The sequence below is a fragment of the Alligator mississippiensis genome, chromosome 4 (genome assembly GCF_030867095.1).
Source record: "Alligator mississippiensis isolate rAllMis1 chromosome 4, rAllMis1, whole genome shotgun sequence".
Lineage (NCBI taxonomy): Eukaryota > Metazoa > Chordata > Crocodylia > Alligatoridae > Alligator > Alligator mississippiensis.
The window spans coordinates 80,196,731-80,218,974 of record NC_081827.1 but is presented as its reverse complement, the minus strand read 5'-3'; the positions used below and the strand labels follow the sequence as shown (position 1 = coordinate 80,218,974).

Sequence of the window (22,244 nt, the reverse complement as noted above, 5' to 3'; positions counted from 1 at the left end):
GAACATATTTTAATGTTTCATTCAGCTCTTGGGTAGGAGGTGCGTTGTGAATGAGGCAGTCATATAGTGAATATTTTCATTCATTAATGTACAGTGGCTACTGTGCATTTACTTTAGTACTTTTATAATCAAGTACTAAATAGATGTGCAGTAACCAGAATTACTGTGCAGTAGTGCAAATGAACACCTTTTTAGTGATGCTTCTGCGCAGTAGCCTAATAATTATGCACAGTAGCTTATTAGCACAGTTTGTCCTGTGATGTGCTACTGTGTAGTATTATTAGGCTACTGCACAATTAGTGTCTCGTGTAGATGTGACCACTGTGTAGTGTTCTAGAGCAGTGAACTATACAGCACTACACAGCATGACAGCAAACTTCTGCACTGTGCAATGGGTCAGACTAATTTGCAATACATAACTGAATGATCATTTAAGTCCAAATTAGATTGCAACTAGCCTGCGCAGTGAGCAGTTGTTTTATTTACTTCTGGTATGTCAGGCATATCTATGCCATTATATAAATAATAACTAAACACAATAAACCATGCACAGCCACAGCAGAATTATACAATATGCTACTTCATCTTTACAAAGGAATTAGTTTTCTGTGACTGCATTTTAAATAATGAATAACTCCCCAAGCTGAAAAAGGAAGTTGAATGCAGGGAGCTTGAAATGACCTATGCAAATTTAATCTTGAACAGCCAAGTTTGAGTGTTGGAATCTGAAGAGTTACGTGTATCGAAACTATGAGTAACTCAGTTCTGAATCGCCTCACCGAACAAAATAAAAATACTTTCTTTCTGGAACACAGAAATGTGTCTTAATCACACACAAGGACCTATTGCTTACTACTTCCTGAAGGGGGGAAAATGAATGTTACAATTTCCTTGTCATGCAGGAAAATTAGACAGCCTGGATACAGAATAAGATTATGCAAACAGTTGTATTTTAACCAACAGTAAAATGCAGACATGTGTCCGCAGAGAAGCCCAACCAAAAGGATACAAAATATCACAGTCTATAGTTAAGATCTAAGCTTTTCAAGTAGAAAAGTATTTGATTTTTCCAACTAGGCTTCAGTTTTTTTGGAATTATAACACTGTACGTGGAATTAAATTAGTAATTATGTACAAGGAATAACTTCCTAGGGAGAAACATGAATTCATGTAGGTGCAGAAATGTAGGCATGAATACTGTAGGGGCAATTAAAAAAAAAAGGTAAAGCTTGTTTTTATAAAAACAACAGGCCCTTACTATGCATACAACTGACAAAAAGACTTAACACCTCTTCGGCAAAGACGTCAGCCACTGCCTTACTTGACTCAGAATGGGACACAAGGTTGTTTAATTTGGGGAAAGGGTAGGCCACTTTTCTGTGTGGCAGGCCGGAATGACCCATTCTGCATCAGAGACAGATGGGCAGACACGTGCTCATCCACACAGTGGCATGGGGAAAGCACTCAGCCAAAGCCCCCACTGCTGAATGCCATGGAAGGCCCATGTCTGTGAGTCAGATGTGGCCTATGGGCTGTAAATTGATAATCCCTGACTTGAAGTGTTAAATACTATAAACTCTGCAGACTAGGCAGAGGGAAACCTATAAACCTATACTAAACTAGTTAGTTATGTATATTTTACCTGCTGTGACATATCCTTACGGAAAAAGGCAAACAGCAGAAAGTGATAAGTCTAAGAGTTTGATTATAATCCTGGATTTCAGAATGACTCTGTGAGCACTTCTGTATGTCTGAGGCTGTCTCTCCAAATTGTGACTATCCATCTACCTTACTGTGCTTAGTGAGCCTTAGCCAATATTTGTGAAGTATTTTGAGATTCTTGATTATATGAACTATGTTATATATACACATAATCGGTGGCATTTTCCCTTCTTTTTTGTAGGGAAATTTGGGGTCTCACCTCATAATGTCCTTGTTCATGAAAAAGTTTTCCTAAATTGTAGAGGCAGCTGGTAACTGAGCTCTTATGAGCATGAGGATCCTTCAAATTTTCATCCGGAATCTCTGAACACTTCAAAAATGTCCTCCTTGCTTCCTCAGTCTTTCCTTGATTCATTAGAATAATACCAGTATTTAAATAAGCAGCTGTGAAGGAGGGGAAAAAAAAAGTTGTTATATGTTTTACTGAAGCTCTACAATATCATTATACTTGTTCTCCATTTTATATCCACAAGCCTAAGATAGTCATAATGAAAAGCAACCATTGTGATAACTCAATCTGGCCTCCTATCTAACGCATGGCTTAAGACTTCCCTAAATGTTGTCTGATGCCTACTTAGAAGAACACTATTACAAATAATTATTTGTTTTGTTTAAGTAGAAGGAAAATGCTTCCATTAAAACAAGCATATGCTTACACACACGGATACCAAAGTGACTAAAAAGCTACAATTTGGGAACTGAAACTGGACAATATAATTGGAAACATTCCTGGATCTTATTTGTGGAATCTCTGTCCCAGATAAGGAAATAACAATAAAAGACAAACACCCGAACCCTTGTATTTTTGATTAACTACATTCCATAAAAAACCAGAAAACATAAAGTACTTATGTCATATGTATTTGAGGCAGACTCTTGTGTATGGTACTAGGATGTGCCATTGCTTTCAGTTGTTCTATAGCTCATTGTCCATGGTGAAAAATGTTAATACAACTACTGAATAACGAAGCAATGGTTCTATTAGCCATTGCACAGTAAAATCATTTCTGCTTCTCATTTTAACACTGAAAGGAAATTTTCTGAAATACGAGTGTCTAGATATGCACATCTCCACAGCCTAGGGCTAGGGACAGACATTACACAAACTGGTTTAAGGGATCAGAAACTGGTTTAAACCTGTAACAGAACAGAAGCTCAGGGCATATAAACCAGTCTCAAAATGGCCGAAACCAGTTTGAAATAAACGTGGTTGAATGTAGTAACAGACTTAACCGATTTGGCTCAAACCTGTTTAAGCAATGTCTTTAGCAGAGCCCTATCTGGTTTAACTTAATCCAGCATCCCCCAGCATCCCAGCATGCTCTCTGGGCTGGGCCCAGCAGGGTTGGCCCCCAGGTGTTCCAAAGGCAGGGACCCGAGTCAGGTCTGCTGAGCACTTCTCTGCACCTCCAGCCCTCCCGCTGCTGCAGTGGCAGGCCACTGTGGCCCCTGAGGCAGAAGGGGCAAGGAGTGGGGGTTATTCTACCCTCTATCATCACTGCCCCATGGGGAATGCAGCTGGATCCTCCTGCCCTGACCACTGCTGAGCAGTGGATTAAGCCCCTTCTTGTCCCCTGTGGAGTCTAGTGGAGGGAGGAGGAATGAGCTCCATCCTTGCCTCTCCCCCAGGTGGACATACTGGCCCGTGTCTAGCCGTGGCCTTGCTCAGCTGCTATAGTGGGAGGCGGCACGGCCTTTGATGGGGGCAGCAGCCCATCATAGTGTCCGGGAGCGCAAGCTCCTTCCCAGCGGGGGGCCCTGCTGTGGGCTGGGCAGAGCTGTGGGAGACTGCACGCAGCTGCACTGGGGCCTGGAGGGGGCCAGAGCTCTCCAAGCCTGTGCCCCCCTGCCCAGTGCTGTGGCCTGTAGCACCTTTCCCCATCATGAGCATGGCACCTCCTAGCCAGGAAGGGGTTCACACTCTGGGAAACTGTGACAGGGGTTTTGGCACACAGCTCTGGGTATGGGGGGCAGGATGTTTCAGTCCCATGAGTTCTGCCCTACACAATGAGCTCTGGTTCCAGCTGTCAAATGCCTTGGAAGGCAGAACGTGCCTGGGGATTGCAGCTGGAGTTCCATGCATGGGGCAGAAGCAGATGGGCCGAAGCCTCCGCCCCCAACCACCACCTCCTGGAGTGGCTCCAGAGCTGCAGGAATGGGAGGGTACATAACCACTGCAGGCAAGGGGAAGCTGGCTTTCCCCTGCAGGGATGTTTTTCTCCCCTCACTTCCAGCTGTGGCTCCTGCTGCATCGCACAACACCACTCAGGGCTAGGAGATCTTCCTTCAGCCCTGCCACTTCAACCTGAGCTGGGCTGAAGCTGCCAGGCTGAAGAAAGCTCTCCCAGCCCTGAGCAGCATTGTGTGGTGTGACAGGAGCCACAACTTGAGGTAAGGGGAGAAAAACAGCCTTGCAGGACCAAGCCAGCTTCCCCTCACCTGCAGCAGTTTCCTCCTCTCATTCCTGCTACTCCTGAGCTGCTCTGGGAGGCAGCGGGGGAGAGGGGGCAGCTTCAGCCCAGCAGCTTCCAACCTGCATGCGGAGTTCCAGCTGCAGCTCCTGGACACCTTCCACCTGGGCACCTTATGCTTTCCAAGGTGTCTGGGAGCTGGAGCCAAAGCTCCATGTGAGGGGCAAAAGCTTTCTGCCCCGCCACCCAGAGCAGCACAGCATGGTTGTGGCAGAGGCAGCTGGAAGTGAGGGGGGAAGAACAGCTCCCGATCCTGGCCAGCCCACATCTGCTTGTGTAGATGCAACCTTGGGTGCTGCTCAGGGCAAGGGACATGGCAGTGGTTCCTGCTGGGCTTGGGGTCCCCCAGCAGCTCTGAGTTGGCCCAGGAAGCCTACTCCCCAGCCAGCCCACACCTGGTGGGGCCAGATGTCAGCGGGCAGGGCCCCTTGGGGCAGGGCAGGGAACAGGGTAATTCCCCGCTCTGCCCTTGGGGCACTGCAGTGGGGTTTGCCTGCTCAGATTGCTGCTGCCACTGCTCACTGTGTCCCCTGGGCAAGCGGGGTAAGCCCCTTCTGCCAGACACCAGAGGGAGGGGGACAGGAGGGAGCTTATTCCGTTGCTTGCCCCAGGCACACAGCAAGCAGCAGCAAGGGCAGTCAGGGCAGGCAGACCCCACTGCAGTGCCCAGGGGGCAGTGGGGAGAATAACCCCCCTCCCTGCCCTCTCTGCCTCGGGGGGCACATTGGCCCACTGTTGCAGCAGCAAGAGGGGAATACCTGGCAGACCTGTTTCGGATCCCTGCTGGTGGGACAGGGAGGGGGAATTAAAACCTCTCTCTGGCCAGTTCAACCCAGGCTGGCCAAGTCCCCCCAGCACTGCATCCCTGCAGCCGAGGGCGTGCTCTAATGCCCCCGCCCCCCCTCCAACCCCGCAGCACCTAGCCTAATCAACTACAGGCAGTCCTCAACTTACAATGTTTCAAGTTACAATGTTTCTGACTTACAACGTTTATAAATTAACACCCTGTTTTAACTTTCTAACATCAGTTTTGATTTTACAATGCTTGATCCGATGCAATGCCATGCCAGTGAACACATTCACTACATCGACTGTCTTCCTGGAAAACATCTGTCCAAGCTTTCTTGGACGCTTTCTTTAAGAAAGCAACCAAGACTCCAGAAAAACCCGCAGCCAAGACTCCTGAGAAGACTCCAGCCAAGAACCCTTCAAAAAGTCCAGCAAAGTCACCTCAAAGAAGTCCTTCCAAATCAGTGTGATTGCTAATTACAATATAAATACATGAATGTAGCTATATTACTCATCTGTAATTGACTGAGTACAAAATTATGGGTTATTTTGGTGAAAATAGGGAATTGGGCCTTGGTTCAGGAACCAATCCCCCATTTATAATATTGTTTCCTATGGGAAAATCGGTTCCGAGTTACAACATTTCAACTTAAGACGTAGTTTTCAGGAACCAATTGTGTCGTAAGTCTGAGGACTGCCTGTACAGGCATATGCCCACATTTTCTCTGTCCAGAGGCTATGTCTGTGCTGTTACAAACCAGTTCAACCTAGGCAAGTTAGACTAACCTGCAAAGGTTGAATCATTGCAGGCTCTGGCTTTTTGAACGTCTGTTTCTAACCTAAAAGTACTAAAGTTTTACTTTGTATGCTACTGCATAAGTGTCCCTTTTTCATTCCTTAAGTGATTATAAGACTGAAATATGAAGGGTGGGGGGAGAGGGAACTAGTGAATTACTTACAAGCTAATGTGGGTCTGCTACCAATTGCCAGTTTATAGTAATGTAGTGCTTCTGAAAACCTGCTGTTTTCCTGTAACAGTAATCCTCTGTATAAAGATAAAAAAAAGAGAAGGTAGAGCATTACTGTAAATAACAATTTAAAACATAACTATCATTCTGTCATCCCAGAGGAAGCAAAAACTTTAAACACAAAACTAAGATAACAAAGGAAATTATACTGACCTGTATTCAAAGAAGTGGTACAATAAGAAAACCACTTACCTGCAAATATTAATTCAGAGAGGAAATTATTGTCATTGAAAAATAGGATTAATTTATAGATGTCAGGTGCATTCATATAGCTTTTGTTAAGCAGTTATTAAAATGCAGCAGTGTCAGCTTCTGTGGAAACTGGATGATTCAGTCATATTGAAAGAAAATGGCAGATTTGAGGGCTATTTTTTTAAATAGGAAGCTAGGGTTGGTGAGCTATTGTTAGCAAATAATCTTTCATATTTAGCCTCTTTCCTATTTACGACTAGAGAGAAACTAAATTTTTCAAACAAGTTTGTTACTCAGAGTTCATCACCTAATAGTTTTAGAAAAATGTAATTTCAGCCAGAGGCTTTTTTTGAGCTATTTGGTTTGACTATTCATGGTATATTACTGGCACATAGGACACATGATGCAGTTTCCCCCTTGTTCATTGAAGACAACGTGCAGCAATAGAAAGGAAAAGGAAAGACGCTTTCCAGTGCCAGCCCTTTATATGCAGACAAGGTTCTCTGGGTAAATGTGACATTATTTATTAGACTGACTAAATAGTTGGAAAAAAATTCCAACTATTTAGTTGGTCTATAAAAGATCTCATAGTTACCCAACAAAGCTTGTCTGCCTATGTCCTTAGACCAACGTGCCTACAACCAACAGCCCTTTATATGAACACTTACCCAAGTATTACTTTTGCTTCCCATAGAAGAGTAAAAAAAAAAAAAGACAAAAGAAACAGAGAGAACATACAATTTTAAGGGATTTTTTTTAAAAACAGGGTCAGGATACTGCTAAAATGAATTCTTAGTCTTCTATTCAGATGAATGTTCAGTACTTAGTACTATAATATTTCCAGGGTCTAAATGGATGTTTAAAATTAAAGGACAGACATACTTAAAATAAAACCCTTAGTTACTCATAATAGGACAAAAAGGCGCTAGTCAGAGTCATGACATCTCCGTAAAAATATGAGGTTGCTTCAGAAAATAATGGCTATTTCAAGATATTGTATTTACTCGAATCTAAGATGACCCTGAATTGAAGACAAGTCCTTAATAATCAGATTATCTACATGGAAGATTTATATATTGGTTCTAATTTTCCATGTAGGTAATCTTATTATTGTAGGGTCATCTTTAAAAGTTACCTGACCCCCTACAGCCCTCATATGCAAGTCTAAGATGAGCCCCCCCCCCATATTAAATAGGAGGATCATCTTAGAATTGAGTAAATATGGTAAAACTATGTTGTGTGCAATGAGTGGGAAACTATAAAGCAGAGAAGAATACTGATGTCAGCATTTTTTAATGCACCCATTGTTTATGACTGTAAATGATTCAGTAAATGATCACTACACATAGACTGATTTTATCACAATGGCCATTACTTTCTGAAACACCCTTTTATATGGTTCTTGTTTATAACTCAAATTATTCAGAAATACATAATGGAACCTGCTCATGAAGTGACTGAAGAAAGCAACTACTAAAGTTAAAGACAGGTATACACTGATTTCTCTGCTCTAGAACACTTCCCCTACTCTCCACCTATTTTTAGCAACTCTGAACACATACATTGGATTGAAGATTTTCATGCTTTTCATGATTTTCATGAAGATTTTCCATGTCCAGATGCAGGCTTTACTCAAAAGTGGTTAACTGGAATTTCCTATTTCTATTTTCTTTTTTAAGCATGGGTAGAATTTAACAGAGCACTTCAGTATAAATAACTGAAATATGTGATTTGAAACTAATGCTATCAACATAATATTCATCAGTATCTATAAAAAATTACAACAATAGTGTTCTGATGAATTTATTCATTTGAATGTTAAAAAAATTAAAAAATAAAATTATTTTATTTTGTTTTTTGGTGTTTTTCCAATTGGCTTCCAACTGCAAATTTAATGAAAGATTCCATCAAAATCCGTGTTTATGGGCATGTAGGTGTATACGCACAATGCATGTGTGCATGTGTATGAGCACATGTCGGGTGGGGGAATTCAATTTTTTAAACATTACTTAATTTTTTTATCACATCCTTTTATTTATTAAGAGAACTATTTTACTTCATTAAAAAAAAATACAAAACTCATTTTAAGTGTATGAAATGTATAAAAACTGAACACATTACAGGAATTTTAAGGTAACAAAACAGGAAAATATAGTTCTTCTGTACTGACTTTTCAAGCATAACCCAAATCCCATATTACTGCATTAACATAGTAGAAATATAACTTTCAAACAAAAATACCCATCAAATACAATGAGTTGGTTCTCTAAGCAATGTCTTATTCTTCAGATACATGGAGAAGAATGGAACAAGTCATACAATCAATAGGCTAGAACTTGCATTTTCCGGAGTAACCATGAGCTCAGAAGATTACTTTTGGTCACAATGAATATCTGACACATTATACATAGCCAGACATAAAAGACCTTTCTAACTCTGGTTTCAGTTGTATCCAAACAGCTTTCATGAAAATATTTCCCTTCACAACAGGAATTAAGATTCACTTTTTAAAAATTAATCTCTTTCTTAACAACAAAACACTTTTTACTTCAGCCTGTGCACTGACAGAAAAGAAAATATCAGGATGTAAGAGACAGGAGTCCTTTGTATATATACATTTCTGTACAATATAATTATAGGCAGAAATAATAATAAATTCTAAAATCCTAGAAAACTCAGATAATCTGACTGAGGTAGATTTCTAAACTTGAGAGGCAGGAACAAGAGGCTTTCTTATGGAGCAATAACCTCTATATTTTCCCCTTTATCTCTATATTCTCATTAGCAGGGATCCTGGTTTTCTCTGTTTAAAAAATCCAAAATTCTCTGACACGAAAATCCTCCAAATCCATGATACTCCCCAATTAAAATGAACCGACACTATATACTTATCTGTTGAACACAATGTTTTATCAATATATTTACAATTTTAAAGCAATTTAGAACCCTACCAGTGCCTCAGTCATTAAACAATAAATTCTAAATACCTATATATTTTGGCATTTGATTTTATTTTTATCATAAAGAAATCAGGCCTCCCCCATCCTCATTAGGATATGGGTCCAGCTGCAGCTTCCTCCCACCCCCCACTACTTTGTGTTGCTGAGCGGCCCTGATATGCCAGTGAACCTCAACCTTGACCCACAGCCCCATACCCCTACCAGATGCCCCTGCCCACAATCCCCCAGTGTGTGGGGCGGAGGGGTGCTGATCATAGGTGATGCCATAGGCAATGTGTAGGAGGATCATTGGTGGGGCACGTGGCTGCAGCTTGGCCAGGTGGGCACGAGGCCACCTCTGTGGCCCACAGGGCAGGATCTGGCATGGAAGGACAGAGTGGGGTGGTGACACTCATTGTTACTGCTGCCACTGCCGGAAACCCCACACCAGCCCCACCACCATGGAGTAAGACTGCACCACCAGCAGTGTGAGGAGTAACAGACTGGAGTGGGGGGTGCTGCCCTCATCTCTTCCCACCTCCAGCCACTTGCACACTGGGCCAGAGACCTACTCCACTGCCATGGCCCAGCCACTGCTACTGCTGCCACTCCCCTCAGGCTACCCATGCTGCCATCCAACACACCTCCCCTCTGGGGCAGACCTGCAGCCCAGCACACGAGTAGCTGGTGGAGGGAGGAGGTGAGGGCAGCAGTGTTATTCCATGGCAGTGTGGCCGGTACAGGGATCCCATAGGTGGAGGCAGCAGCAGCAATGAGGCTTACAGCCCCACTCCAGCCTCCTGTGCTGGGTCCAACTCACTGGGTGACAAAGGAGGCTCCTGCCCAGTTCCAGTCCAGCCAGGCCCCAGCCCCATGCCCCACTGTAGGCATACCAAAATGGAGTGGAGCACGTGTCCCCCCCATGCCCCTCTGACACATCATCTATCATGCCCAACCCCTCCCAAGGATAACCCACAGCAGCGGGGAGCTGGTCCCCCTGCTAGTTCCCCTCACCTCCCAAATGAGCCGCCTGTGGCTGCATCACACTCTGTGGCCAGGCCCCATGGCTGTGCATTCTTACCTGGCCCCGAGCACCACCCTAGCTGGGCAGTGCCCCCAGCCCCAGCTACCAACCCTTTCCCAGTCCCTCCCTCACCATGGGGGCTCAATGTGAACCACTGCCTCAATCTGTTCCTCACCATAGACTTACCCACGCAGGCAGCTGGGGGAGTTGCTCTTCACCACACTCTGCCTGGCTGAATTGCTGGCCACATGCATGTGGCACCCCCAGTGTCTGATCCCCCTCTTTGAGCTCCCCACATCCCTAAGCAGCCCCTTTCAGGCTGGAACTCAGTCAGCCTGCCAGGGGAAACCCATAGTTTCCTGCACTTTTTCTCTTTAACATAATCTATATTTTTCTCCTTTAAATCAGAAAATCCACATTTTTTCATGGCAAATGGAAAACCCAGATCTCTGCTCATCAGGATCAAAAAGCTTCACTTCTGCTCTCATGTTTTAGGCTAATATAGTAATAATGTGTTATAAATTATTTACAATATCAAGGCTATTTCCATTTCTCACATCCAGTAGTCTGAGACAATGACAGAGTGACATCTTTGTCATTAACGTGTTTAAAGACACGTGATTTGTAAGAAAAGGTTACTATAAAGGTTCTTTCTTCTAATGGAAAAACAAATAATATGCCTTAAAGATTTTCAGTTTCCAATTATTTATTTATATTTTATTTTTAAATATAAGCTTACTTTAAGATTATCTGTAAACCCAATGTTTTCCAGACAGGGTAAAGCAGCATTGCTACAATGTATGTACAATACAACATCTAGAATTTCTGTATTTTTCTGTCTAAAGCCTTATATATTATATTTGTACTGATGAAAACCTGTTTTTATTGTTCAAGGTATTTATTACTAGCATATAAAATCAACACCCATCATAAATGTAACATGTAACCTAAACCTGATGTTTAGGTTTGTCAGTTTGGCTTTCATGCTGTGCTCATGGTCTTGGTCAACAATTATCTCCTGGCAATTGAGAAATGAAAATGTGCCCTACAGATCTTATTAGATCTTTCAGCAGCCTTTGATACACTTGACCACTGGGTGCTGATAAAGTATTTATATAACCTGGTGGGTATTCACAGGAATGCTATAAATTTGTTCTGCTCTTTCCTAGAAGGGAGGTACCAGAGGGTGGTGATGTGGAAGTGTTTATCATTCCCACTGGTCCTTTCTTGGAAGGTTCTTCAGGGCTTAATTCTGTTGCCTCTCCTGCACATTGTGTAAATAAATCTGCTGGGTGAGATTATGTGGGGATTTGAAGTGAGGTGTCATCAGTATGTTGTATTTTCAAATCTTTGGATTAAAAAGATGCATCCATAGGAGAAGCTCTATTATTATGAAGTTTGGAAATACAGTTTTCACAACTTAAGAAAATTATTATTATTAATGATACAACATAAATTTTCAGTTTGAATATAATAAATAACTTTGGTATGACATCTCCACCATTTGGATTAAAAACACATTTGCTATTATTACTAAACTAATACCTTCTTTTCACTGTGTGCTTTAATATTGGCACTCGATTAATTACCTGACATTATATAGTTTTATTTTTCCTCCATCATTGTTTAAGATTCAGACATATTTTGCAGCATGCTAACTAAAAGTTTGTTTCACTAAAACTACTATTGATACAAAACTGAGACCTGAATTCCAGTAAACAATTAAACTTTTATTTCTATTTTGGTAGAAATAGCAGTGAAATAAAATAAAAATGATGTACATGACCTAAAGAACCTTGGTCAGGCATGAAACTGCCTCTTCCGATACAAAATTGGCTCTGATTGACCTATGGCTTTCCCAATGGCTTCTGACAGTATGAAATTGACTAGATTTATGGGTTTCTAGCTCTAGTTTCAGCTTAAACAAAATCAGGAAAAGACTTAGAGAGAAATTCCAAATGCAATTTTTTTAAACTGAAAAAAATAATATTTTTAATATGTTTTCGAGATGTAATGAGTTTGTATGCCTGCCAAGAAGGGAGTACAAATGCTTAATTAAATAGATAAAAAGTTAAGAAAACGATGCTAGCATGAAATTGGAAACAATGATTTAAGTACATGACTCACAAGATGACACTGTTATCTCTGCCTTCTTGAAACGGTAAAGGTATTTAGCAAGTTTTAAAAAGGTTTTGTATTTCCTTCCCCAAAAGAAAACTTAGCTCTTACCTATCTTTAAGACCAAACAAAACACAAATGTATATGTATACATATACATTACAAACTCTAAGTCCTTATTCAAACGCTGTAGTAACACACATTAAAAAAAAAATCACTGTTAAATGAACATAAAGGTTGCAAAGTCAAGCACTCAAAATGTAATGTCAGAATTAATGTTATCTGTGCAGGCTTAATTCAGTTCCATTTAGTATATACATTGTTAGCAATGCTTAATTATATGATTGCACACCATGATTTTCACAGCACGCAGACAGATGGTGCTCCCTTAATGAGCACCTATTTGATATTAGTTTTTCTCTTTATTGTTCAATGTACGGTCCATGCCTTCTTTACTGCATGCTATTCAAGCTCTGCTTCCCGATTTCATTTCCTCATAGTATTTTCCATGATACTCATAATACCATGGTATTTCTGCTCTTCACCAGCATAACTTGATATTTTGCCTTTTTTTTATTGTTGTTGTTAGAAAGGGGAAACTAAGGCCCCACCTACCTACCAGTTAATCTCATATTCAGTCATCACTCACTCACATATTCAATCAGTTAATGGTGTGATAAAAACAGGAATAAGTTACAAAATCATTCCACAAAATAAGTGTAATAACTTTGTAGCTGCTTCCTATCATGCCACTTATTGAATGTGTGGTAAGGGGCTCCTGTGACTAGGAGCCCTATCAATTTATGGGAGCTCCAACATAGGGGAGAGGCGGTCCATGTGCACCCCTGAGCTTGAGAGCTCCAAGCTGATGCTGGCTCCCAGCCATAGGAATGCATGCCCCTGCAGCTGGGAGCCCCATCAACTGACAGGGTCCCCAGTCACAGGGGCACCTATAGCTGGGAGACTAGCTGATGTGATGTCCCAACCATGGGGTGGCTTCATGCATATACTCTAGCTTCATATCTGCATGCCAGATTTAAATTTTGGAATTTAAGTGGGGTGCTTCTAGCCCCCTCCTGAGGTGTGGCAGGGACTCAGTGGCTCCCCAGGGCCACACCTCACAGTGATCTGGGTGAGCAGGTCTTCTCTGGACCCAGGCCCAGGCATGGACAAGGTGGGTGGGCAGGGTAGGCCATGTGCCTGAGCTGCAGGCCCTGGTGAGCCACCCCACAACCTCTTACCTCCACCTTGCCCCTGCTAGGCCCTGCAGCCACTGTGAGTCTAACAGGGGGGAGGGCAGCAGAGTTGGGGAAACAAGGGAGGGGTAGCAGGGGATTAGTACCTAATAGCTAGGTTCTGTGGACCTCACTGCAGCTGCTTGCAGCCTTCCTACTGCCTGCTGTGAGCAGCCTAGGCTCCATGGTAGGTGGCAGGGGCCAGGGCTGCTCATGGCAAACAGTGGGAAGGCTGGAAGTGGTTGCACTGGGGAGCACAGAGCCTAGCGAAAGGTACTAGTCCCCTTTCTCTCTCTCTCCTCCCCCTTCCCTGCTTCCCTCCTCCTTGCCCCTCTTTACTCCTCCATCCCTCCCACCTGTCCTGCTGCCTTCCAGTTTCTGCTGGAGCATTTTGCAGCCCCCACTTCCCTGCCAGACTGCACCCCACCCCATGCTATATAATAACTAGTAAGCTATAATCAGTTATCACTGGGCTTATTGGTTAATGATTAATCAATTAATTGTTCGCACCCCCCAATGCATTTATTATGTTACTGACTCTTTCAGAAGTAGTTCAAGAAGATTCTGAAAGCTCTATGGGTTACAGAAATTCATACATGCCAGAATCTTCACCGTCTGTTTCATAACAATATCTAATCAGCTCATGAGACAGAGCTAACATTTATTCCCAATCAAATGTTCTACAGATGATTTAATGTTGTGATTATGACGCAGAATGATGGTGGCAAGAAGCAGATAGTGAAAACCTAGCCAGGTACTTATACTATGTGCATCACTATGCTACTGGGATCCTGTATTATTCAAGTTTCCAGACTGAAGCAGAAAGAGATGTGAAGGGGTGACAATAACAGGAAGCAGATCACTCAGCAGGGGAGAGAAACATTGTTACATACAGTCCTTCATGTTAATTTTAGTCCTGCATGTTGACATGGTTGCAGCAGATAATACGTTCTGAGGACATCTGTGAAAGTGGCCAGCTACAGAATACAATTTGCAACATACAAAGACAACAGAAGACGAGTCTGGAGTGTATGGAACGGACAAAGCTGTAGCATGTGCCTCACTACAGAGAATGATTAGGATTACTCTGATTCTAATTATTATTATTATTATTATTATTAATATTGTTATTTATATTAAAATCTCATCAGTAGAATAAAGACAGACAGTGCCTAAACACCCTGGTGGGAGGTAGGGCCTAGACTCTCATTGCCCTAATCATCTACTGAAGAAATATGACACTAGCTCCGGATTGTTAAATAAAAACAAACTGATTTTTATTATTAGTACTCTGCTAAATTACAATAGACATACTATATCTCCAAACTGAAAGAGTATGTTGGCCTAGTTGTTTTATTTTCCCTTGCTGAGAATTGGTTAATTATGAGATATCTAAAAATAGAAACGCTCTTTTTGATCTAATATCATTTCCATTTTAGTGTAAAGGTTGAAGTCATTCAAACAAACTGAAAAATAAAACAAAGACATCACCTCAAGTAAGTCTGATCATCAGACACCTTAGCATCCTCCATTCCCATCTACAGAATTTCTCAGCATTGTGTATGCAATTAAAGTTACTTACTAGGCAGTCTGCAACTAGTTATCAATGAACCATAAAGGAGTGGGCTGTAGCATTTTGTGCTTCTTTAAGATTTTTCCAGAATAACTCAACCTACTTTAAAAAATTATAAATAATTAAGCATCCCTATCTGTTAGGTAGGCAAGTCTGAAAAGAGTTGCCAATGACACCCACAGAAATGGCAGAGCTGGAAGTAAAACTAATTAGAACTAAAACAAACATGTCTGATAATTATATTATTTTCCTCCCAAAAAGGCTCGTAATGCTTGTGGCAATGTATGATGCCACGAGCTAGAAATCAACAGCAGCACAGCTACTGAACCTGACTATGCTGTCAGGGAAAATGAGTCTTCAGCCACTGTTTAGCAGCTTTAAAGAAAAAAAATGTAATTTAATCATGGGATCAGACAGGCTTAAGCCCTTTGTATCATGCATATTATTCTGCTTTATTTCATCAAAGATTGAAGAAGCATGCCTTTTGGAGCTTTCAGGGCTCAAATGAAAGTTTTAATGCATTCAGCTATCAGTGGTGTAACTAGAGTGGAGCAACTGGGGCAGTTGTCCTGGAGGCTGATTTGTTGGGGATGGGTGGGGTGGGGGTCAAAAAGAAAAAAATAAAGTAGTTGTCACAGCCACTTGCTTGCACGGGCAGGGTGTCAGCAACTGAAAGTCACAGCTGCCCCTGATTAAACACCAGGGAGACAGCTGCTTCGGGCCCTAGCCATGTCGTTATGCCTCTGACAATCTTGCTCTGTATCTTGAAAGAAAAAAAATTATTTCTACAAAAAACTGATTTCCACCCTCTCATATACACTATCTCGTCCTCTATGCCCTCCCTGCAAATTCTCAAGAAAACCAAAGCCTTGGTCTGAATCTGTATATTCCTAACAAGCTGAAGGAAGTAATCTAGTTGGAGCTCATTCCACCATGTGCTAGAATTGTAGTGTGCATGTTTAGTGTGTATGACCTCAATGACTAGAGTAGGACAGAGGAAGACAGCCAGGACATAATGAACCAAGTTTTATGTACCAAAGTCAGGCTCTTGAAGTGAACCTAGCAATTACTACACACTACTGTGCTTCTTTTCCTGGAAGAGAGTAAGGAAGCAATGGTATGAGTCATGTCACAGATTATCTAGCAGAGGGAACAGGCTTGCATTAGATATGTATGCACCATTTTTGTCTCCAAATGGAAAGAGTGTCTTCTTTATAATGCAAAACCTGATTTGAAAATGAAAAAATGAAGGCCTTTGAAATCTGCTGGGTGCAGTAGAACAAGCTTGAGAGTTCCAAAAGCCTTCTGAAATGTTTACTTCCAACAAATCATTAGCAAAAGCAAACTAAATAAATAGCAGAAACAATCAGTTACTCAGTTATGACAATACATCCCTTTCAGATTTTACTGTGCTTTCTCCAGTTCACCTTACTGGGTTGTATTAACAGGAGAGGCACTTGCAAATCAAGAGGAATGATTCTTTCAGCCTCTTTGGCACTGGTGATCCCTCACATAAGGTACTTGTCCAGTTTTGGGCCACACACTTGATTTATCAGGAAAAACAAATAATTGTCTGCAGACAAGACAACGGAACGGGTATTTGACAATAGTCTTCCAATACCTGATGGCAGTTATAAAAAAATAGAGATATATTATTTTCTGTGGTCACAGGGAATGGGGCTAGGAGCAACAGTCTAAAACTGCATCAGAGGATATTCAGATTGTATATTGGAAAAAAAAACTCTCTCACTATGAGGATGTTTAAACATTGGAAAAGGCTTCCCAGAGAGGCTGTAAAATCTCTAAGTTTGGAAATTTAAGAGCAAATTAAACAAACATTTGATGGGGGTGATTTAGTTTGTGGGTTGGACTAAATGATGTCCTGAAGTCCTACCCAGCCGCCCTGTTTTCTGTAATTCTAAATGTAATCTCTGTGTACTAAATCTTAATGGGAAAAACTGCATTTTTTCATAGGAGAGAATTCCTGAAATGATCAGGGAAATGGGGAATGACCAGGGTAATATTATGATGGGACACTTAAAACGTTTAACTTATTTAGCGTAACAAATGAAGGTAGAGAGGGGATATGATTACTCCCTATAAATACAATAGGGGTGATGGGATTAAACATTGGGGAGGAACAAAGAACTATTTAAACTAAAAAAACCTGTGAATATAAGCTGGCCACAAATAAATTTAGGCTAGCAATTAGAAGGTTTCTAACCATCACAGCAATGAGATTTTGAACAGTCTTCCAATAGATTTTTGCTTATTCTATTCTGAACTACTTTTAAGATGAAGTCAAGTTAGTTTCTGAAAGGGACAACTTTACATCGTTACCTGTGTCAGGAAGCGACTGCACACATTAACAAAGGAGGTTAAATCTTGTCCTATTCCAACCTACCTCTCTCTTTTATTTTCAAGTGAGGCTCACACTTGAGGGATGCCTTAATGAAATGCCCAAAGTGACATACCTCCTGATTAGAGAATAATTTGTTCTTAAAGTTTGGCATTTCTTCCCCCTCAAAATAGTTTCTCATTAATTAAGGTTTCCATTACTCAGCTTAGTCTGGACCTACTGTATTTGTTCTTCAAATGCTAATTCATGCATGGAGATGCACTATCAACAGTAAACAACAACTATGCCAGCAGCTCTTATTTAAACATTTCAAGAAGGGTGAACTGCTTACCAAATTATGTATGTGTAGCAGAATACTTCCAACCCCCCCCCCCCCAAAAATCCCCACACAACCTCCCCCCCCCCCCCCGGTGTCCTATGGAACCATCCTGAACCCTTTGGGCTGTCATCCCTAACAGAAAATTCTCCTTATTTTGTTTGACCTAGCTCTGTGTGTGTGTGTGTGTGTGTGTGTGTGTGCGTGTGTGTGTGTGTGTGTGTGTGTGTGTGTATAAACATATTATAAACAGGTTTTCTGGGAAGTTGAAAGGGGGTGCTTTTTGGTTTGTGTTTTTTTCCCCATTAAAATTATTAAATATAGATGGCACAAAATTATTAAATGGTGTCATTATAAGTGATACAGAAAATAGTATTAAAATGTAATTACAAAAGCCATATAGTGGAATCATCATTATAGCACCTGTACTCAATAAGCACATTAGTTTAATTCCTGAGATGGCCCCAGTAAATGTAGTGGTTCTACTAAGTAAATTAATGCCCAATGTGAGTAAAGGTGAAAAAGAAAGAACATCTGCCAGTGGAATAAATGTATGAATTTGGGGAATACTCAAACTTCTTAGTCTAACATTATCTTGATGCATTACCAAAACTATAAAATCTTTCTTCTCTCATGATTGTTACTCCAAGGACATTTACTTGGAGCTTATTTGGGGCCTGATTCTGTCATCTATAGTCTTGTTCCATTCTATACACACAGTCCTATTTCAGTGGGTCTAACCTCAGACTGTTAGATTTTCATATATCATACACTGGCATCAAAGAATAAGTGGGAGTAAAACCCCCTCCACACATTATTCAACTTGTGACTCAGCTAGGCACACATCAGATAATTTCCATCTATCCCTGTAAGTGGTGTTTGAGCACTTGTGGCACTCAGGACAGGTCCCAGAGGACTGGAAAGGTGCCAACATGGTCCCTATTTTCAAAAAGGGGAGGAAGGAGGATCCAGGTTACTATTGGCCACATTAGTCTCACCTCTATCCTTGGGAAAACCTTTGAAAAAGTTATTAACGAACACATTTGTGGGAGTCCAGCAGGAAAAATAATGCTGAAGGGCAACCAGCATGGGTTCATAGCAGGTAGGTCCAGCCAGACTAATCTTGTTTCTTTTTTACGACCAGGTCACAAAATGTGTAGATGCAGGAGTTGAGGTTGATGTCATTAACTTGGATTTTAAAAAGGCCTTTGATACAGCGTCTCATCCCATTCTCATACGTAAACTAAGAGGCTGTGACACAGATAATTACACAATTAGGTGGGTGGTGAATTGGCTTAAGGGATGCACCCAGAAAGTGGTGGTGGATGGGTCGGTATCGACCTGGAAAGATGTGGGCAGTGGGGTCTCCCAAGGTTCAGTCATTGTACCAGTGCTGTTCAATATCTTCATCAGTGACCTGGATGAGGGCATGGAGAGCAGTCTGTCCAAATCTGCAGATTATACCAAATTATAGGGCAAAGTAAACACATTAGTGGGCAGGAAACAGATTCAGGCGGATTTGGACAGGTTGGAAAAGTGGGCAGAGCAGAATAGGATGCAGTTTAACAAAGATAAGTGCAAAGTACTGCACCAGGGACAAGGAATCTCCAACACACTTACAGACTTGGAGATGACTTCCTAAGCAGCACAGCAGCAGAAAGGGGTCTTAGAGTCATAGACAACTCTAAGATGAACATGAGTCAATGTGATGAAGTGATCAGTAAAGCTAACCGCTGTCTATCATGCATTAGCAGGGGATACTTCCCCTCTATGTGGCACTGCTGAGGCCACAGCTGGAGTACAGTTTTTGGTGCCACACTTCAAAAGGGATGTGGAAAACCTTGAAAGGGTCCAGAGGAGGGCTACTTGGATCGTTAGAGGCCTGCAGGTAAGGCTATAGAAGAAGGGATTGAGGGCCCCGGATATCTTCAGCCTCTGCAAGAGAAGGCTGACTGGGGATCTAGGGGCTATCTACAAATTCATCAGGGGGGACAGCAAGGAATAGGAAATGCTCTGTTTACCAGGGTACCCCTTGGAGTTACTAGAAACAATGGCCACAGTGACAGGGTGACAGAGGGCAGATTTAGATTAGACATAAGGAAGAACTTGTTTATGGTAAGGGTTACCAGAATCTGGAATGGGCTTCCAAAGGAGGTGGTGCTCTCCCCTACCTTGGAGGTCTTTAAGAAGTAACTGGACAAGCACCTGGAGGGGGTCACCTCACACAACCACGTTCCTGCCCAGGGCACTCAATGATCTACTAAGGTCCCTTCTGACCCTAAACATCTATGAAATCTATGAAATATCCATCAGTACTGTTTTGCCACCAACTATCATCAACTGGAGAAAAGTCATTCAAAAGCAAGTAATTTCCAGGAAAAGCCAAGCCCTTCTGTTATCCATGGACAATCCAATTAAGATTGCTTCCACCTCAGCACTATAGCACTTTCCACAAGCTGTACTTTCTCAACAGTTGGCAAGAAGGTATAGGGAAAGTGAAAAGTATCGCTTTTGTCTTTCTTACTATTTCTGGTGCAGCAGATAGTTATGCTAAGTTTTGGTCCTCCTGTTCTGACATCCCACTGAACAGAAAAAGCTGGTTTGTGGGCACGTCTACATGTAAAATTCATATGAAGCAATAAACTCTGGAGCTCATTGCTGGGCATTACTGGGCTAGCCAGCCAAGACTTTTTGTGCCTGTAATGGGGAAATCAACTTCTCTGTATTAAAGGCATCTGAAAGAAATACCCCATCTTCCAGAGGAATGCTAGATATCCCAGGAAGATAAATCAGGACCATGCTGATGGGGGGGGGAGGGATGAACTGGATAGGAGATATTATAAGGACTGGTTGTAAGATGGCTAAGGTCTTTGGATTTTTCCCAGGCTAGAGAAAGGTCCAAGGCGCCAGAAGTCAGGGCTGGCAGAATCAGCAGGAAGGCTGTTTTCTGAAATACTGGCCTCTCTCTCAGGGGGGCAAGGAGGTAGCCAAACAAGAGGGTAAGAAGATGTGCATGTCCTGTTTTGGGGTCTTCAAACTCACAGTCAGTTCTTCTTGTATAATTCTTTTCTCCTAAATAATAAATCCTTCTGTTGTTTTATCTCCTTACAGATTGCCTGTGGCAGATAGTAATTTCAGGGCAGTAATATTCCAGGCTGGCCCATTCTATGGAAAGAGGGACTTAGACCTTCTTCCACAACCCAAAGGGGAGACCACACAACTGTGGCAAAGGTTCTCCTGGTGCAGTTTAAGGGCAGGAAGCCAAGACTTGCAGGGATAAGGAATAATCCCAGGGCAAACCTTGTTCTGTTCCTTGGGACAAACAACAGGCCAGCAGGGAGAAACTCAGGTTTTGGGGGCATGACATGGATGTGTTTTGCAACACCCCTGAAATTTTCATGTGGTTAACTCTTTCAATCACTTTCTTTTAGGTTTTTTTTGTTTATTTTTGTTTTTTAAACTTAAGTGGCATCAGGATTTTTTCTCTCTCTTACTGGGAAGTAGCTCCTTTAAAAATGCTCAGCATTTAAATAATTATTAACTACTAGTTTTTTACAGAGGATTCTAAAAATCAGTCTGAGTTTCTTAAAATGTAGAAAATCTCCTGAAATATTTAACCTACTATCTAATTACTAGTACAGATCACAGGACTGTAACCAGGACTCAGAGACTCAGCCCTAACCCAAATGAAATAACATAGACAAAACTGTCTTGTAAACTGAAAAGCTATTTTGCTTTGGGCAGTAATGAGAAGTAACATGAAACAGTAACAATATGAGTTTCAACTTCTAGTAATAAAACTAAGCTGCAAAAGCACAAAGAATAAGCCTCTTCTCTTAATTTTACTGAAAATTATTAAGTTTGAGAAACGGAGCCAACAGCATTTTTTCTACAGTACTGTCTTTGGTGATTCCAAAGTTAACATATATTGAGCACTTTGTTTTTTAAAAATTAGAGAGGATAATTCTGGGCTGATTTACAGCCTATGCAATTCAAGTCAAGTCAGTAGGGTAGCCTATTGCATGCAAATTGGCAAGGAACTCTGTTTTAAGATTTATTCATACATTTGTATTTGAGGATCTCTCAAAGTGTCAGAGAAACCATTATTTATTAATTAGTTTTGGTCAGCATTTCAGAAAGGTAACATCTCATTAAATATTATATTGTAATACATCCCTTATCTATACCAAAATATTATGAGTAAAATCTTAACCCCAATTAAAGTCAGCGGCAAAACCCTATTGACTTTAGTGGAGTTGGGATTTCCCAATATAGATGGACAATATATGCTGTACAAAACTATCAGCCCTACAAATAGGGCTAAGCAGGGAAAAAAAATGAACATCTGAAGTTTTAATTCCCCCTCAGAATGAAACCAAGTATTGTTTTCAACTTTTAGGGAAAGAAATAAAACAAGCTTATCTAAGAGAACACAATACCAAAAAAAATCTCAGCATTGGTATGGCCATGGTTTACAC

At 41.5% G+C, this 22,244-nt stretch overlaps 1 protein-coding gene across 3 annotated transcripts in view; it reads right to left on the bottom strand.

Moving 5' to 3' along the window:
• TMTC2 (transmembrane O-mannosyltransferase targeting cadherins 2) overlaps window positions 1-22,244 on the bottom strand; it is a 408,111-nt gene that overhangs the window by 117,557 nt on the left and 268,310 nt on the right. For all 3 annotated transcript variants that reach the window (XM_059726136.1, XM_019494181.2, XM_019494183.2), the window contains 2 exons: window positions 5,942-6,027; window positions 1,922-2,106 (listed from right to left, as the gene is read on the bottom strand). In XM_059726136.1, coding sequence (XP_059582119.1) covers window positions 1,922-2,106; window positions 5,942-6,027 — 271 coding nt within the window. The remainder of the gene's footprint in view (window positions 1-1,921; window positions 2,107-5,941; window positions 6,028-22,244) is intronic.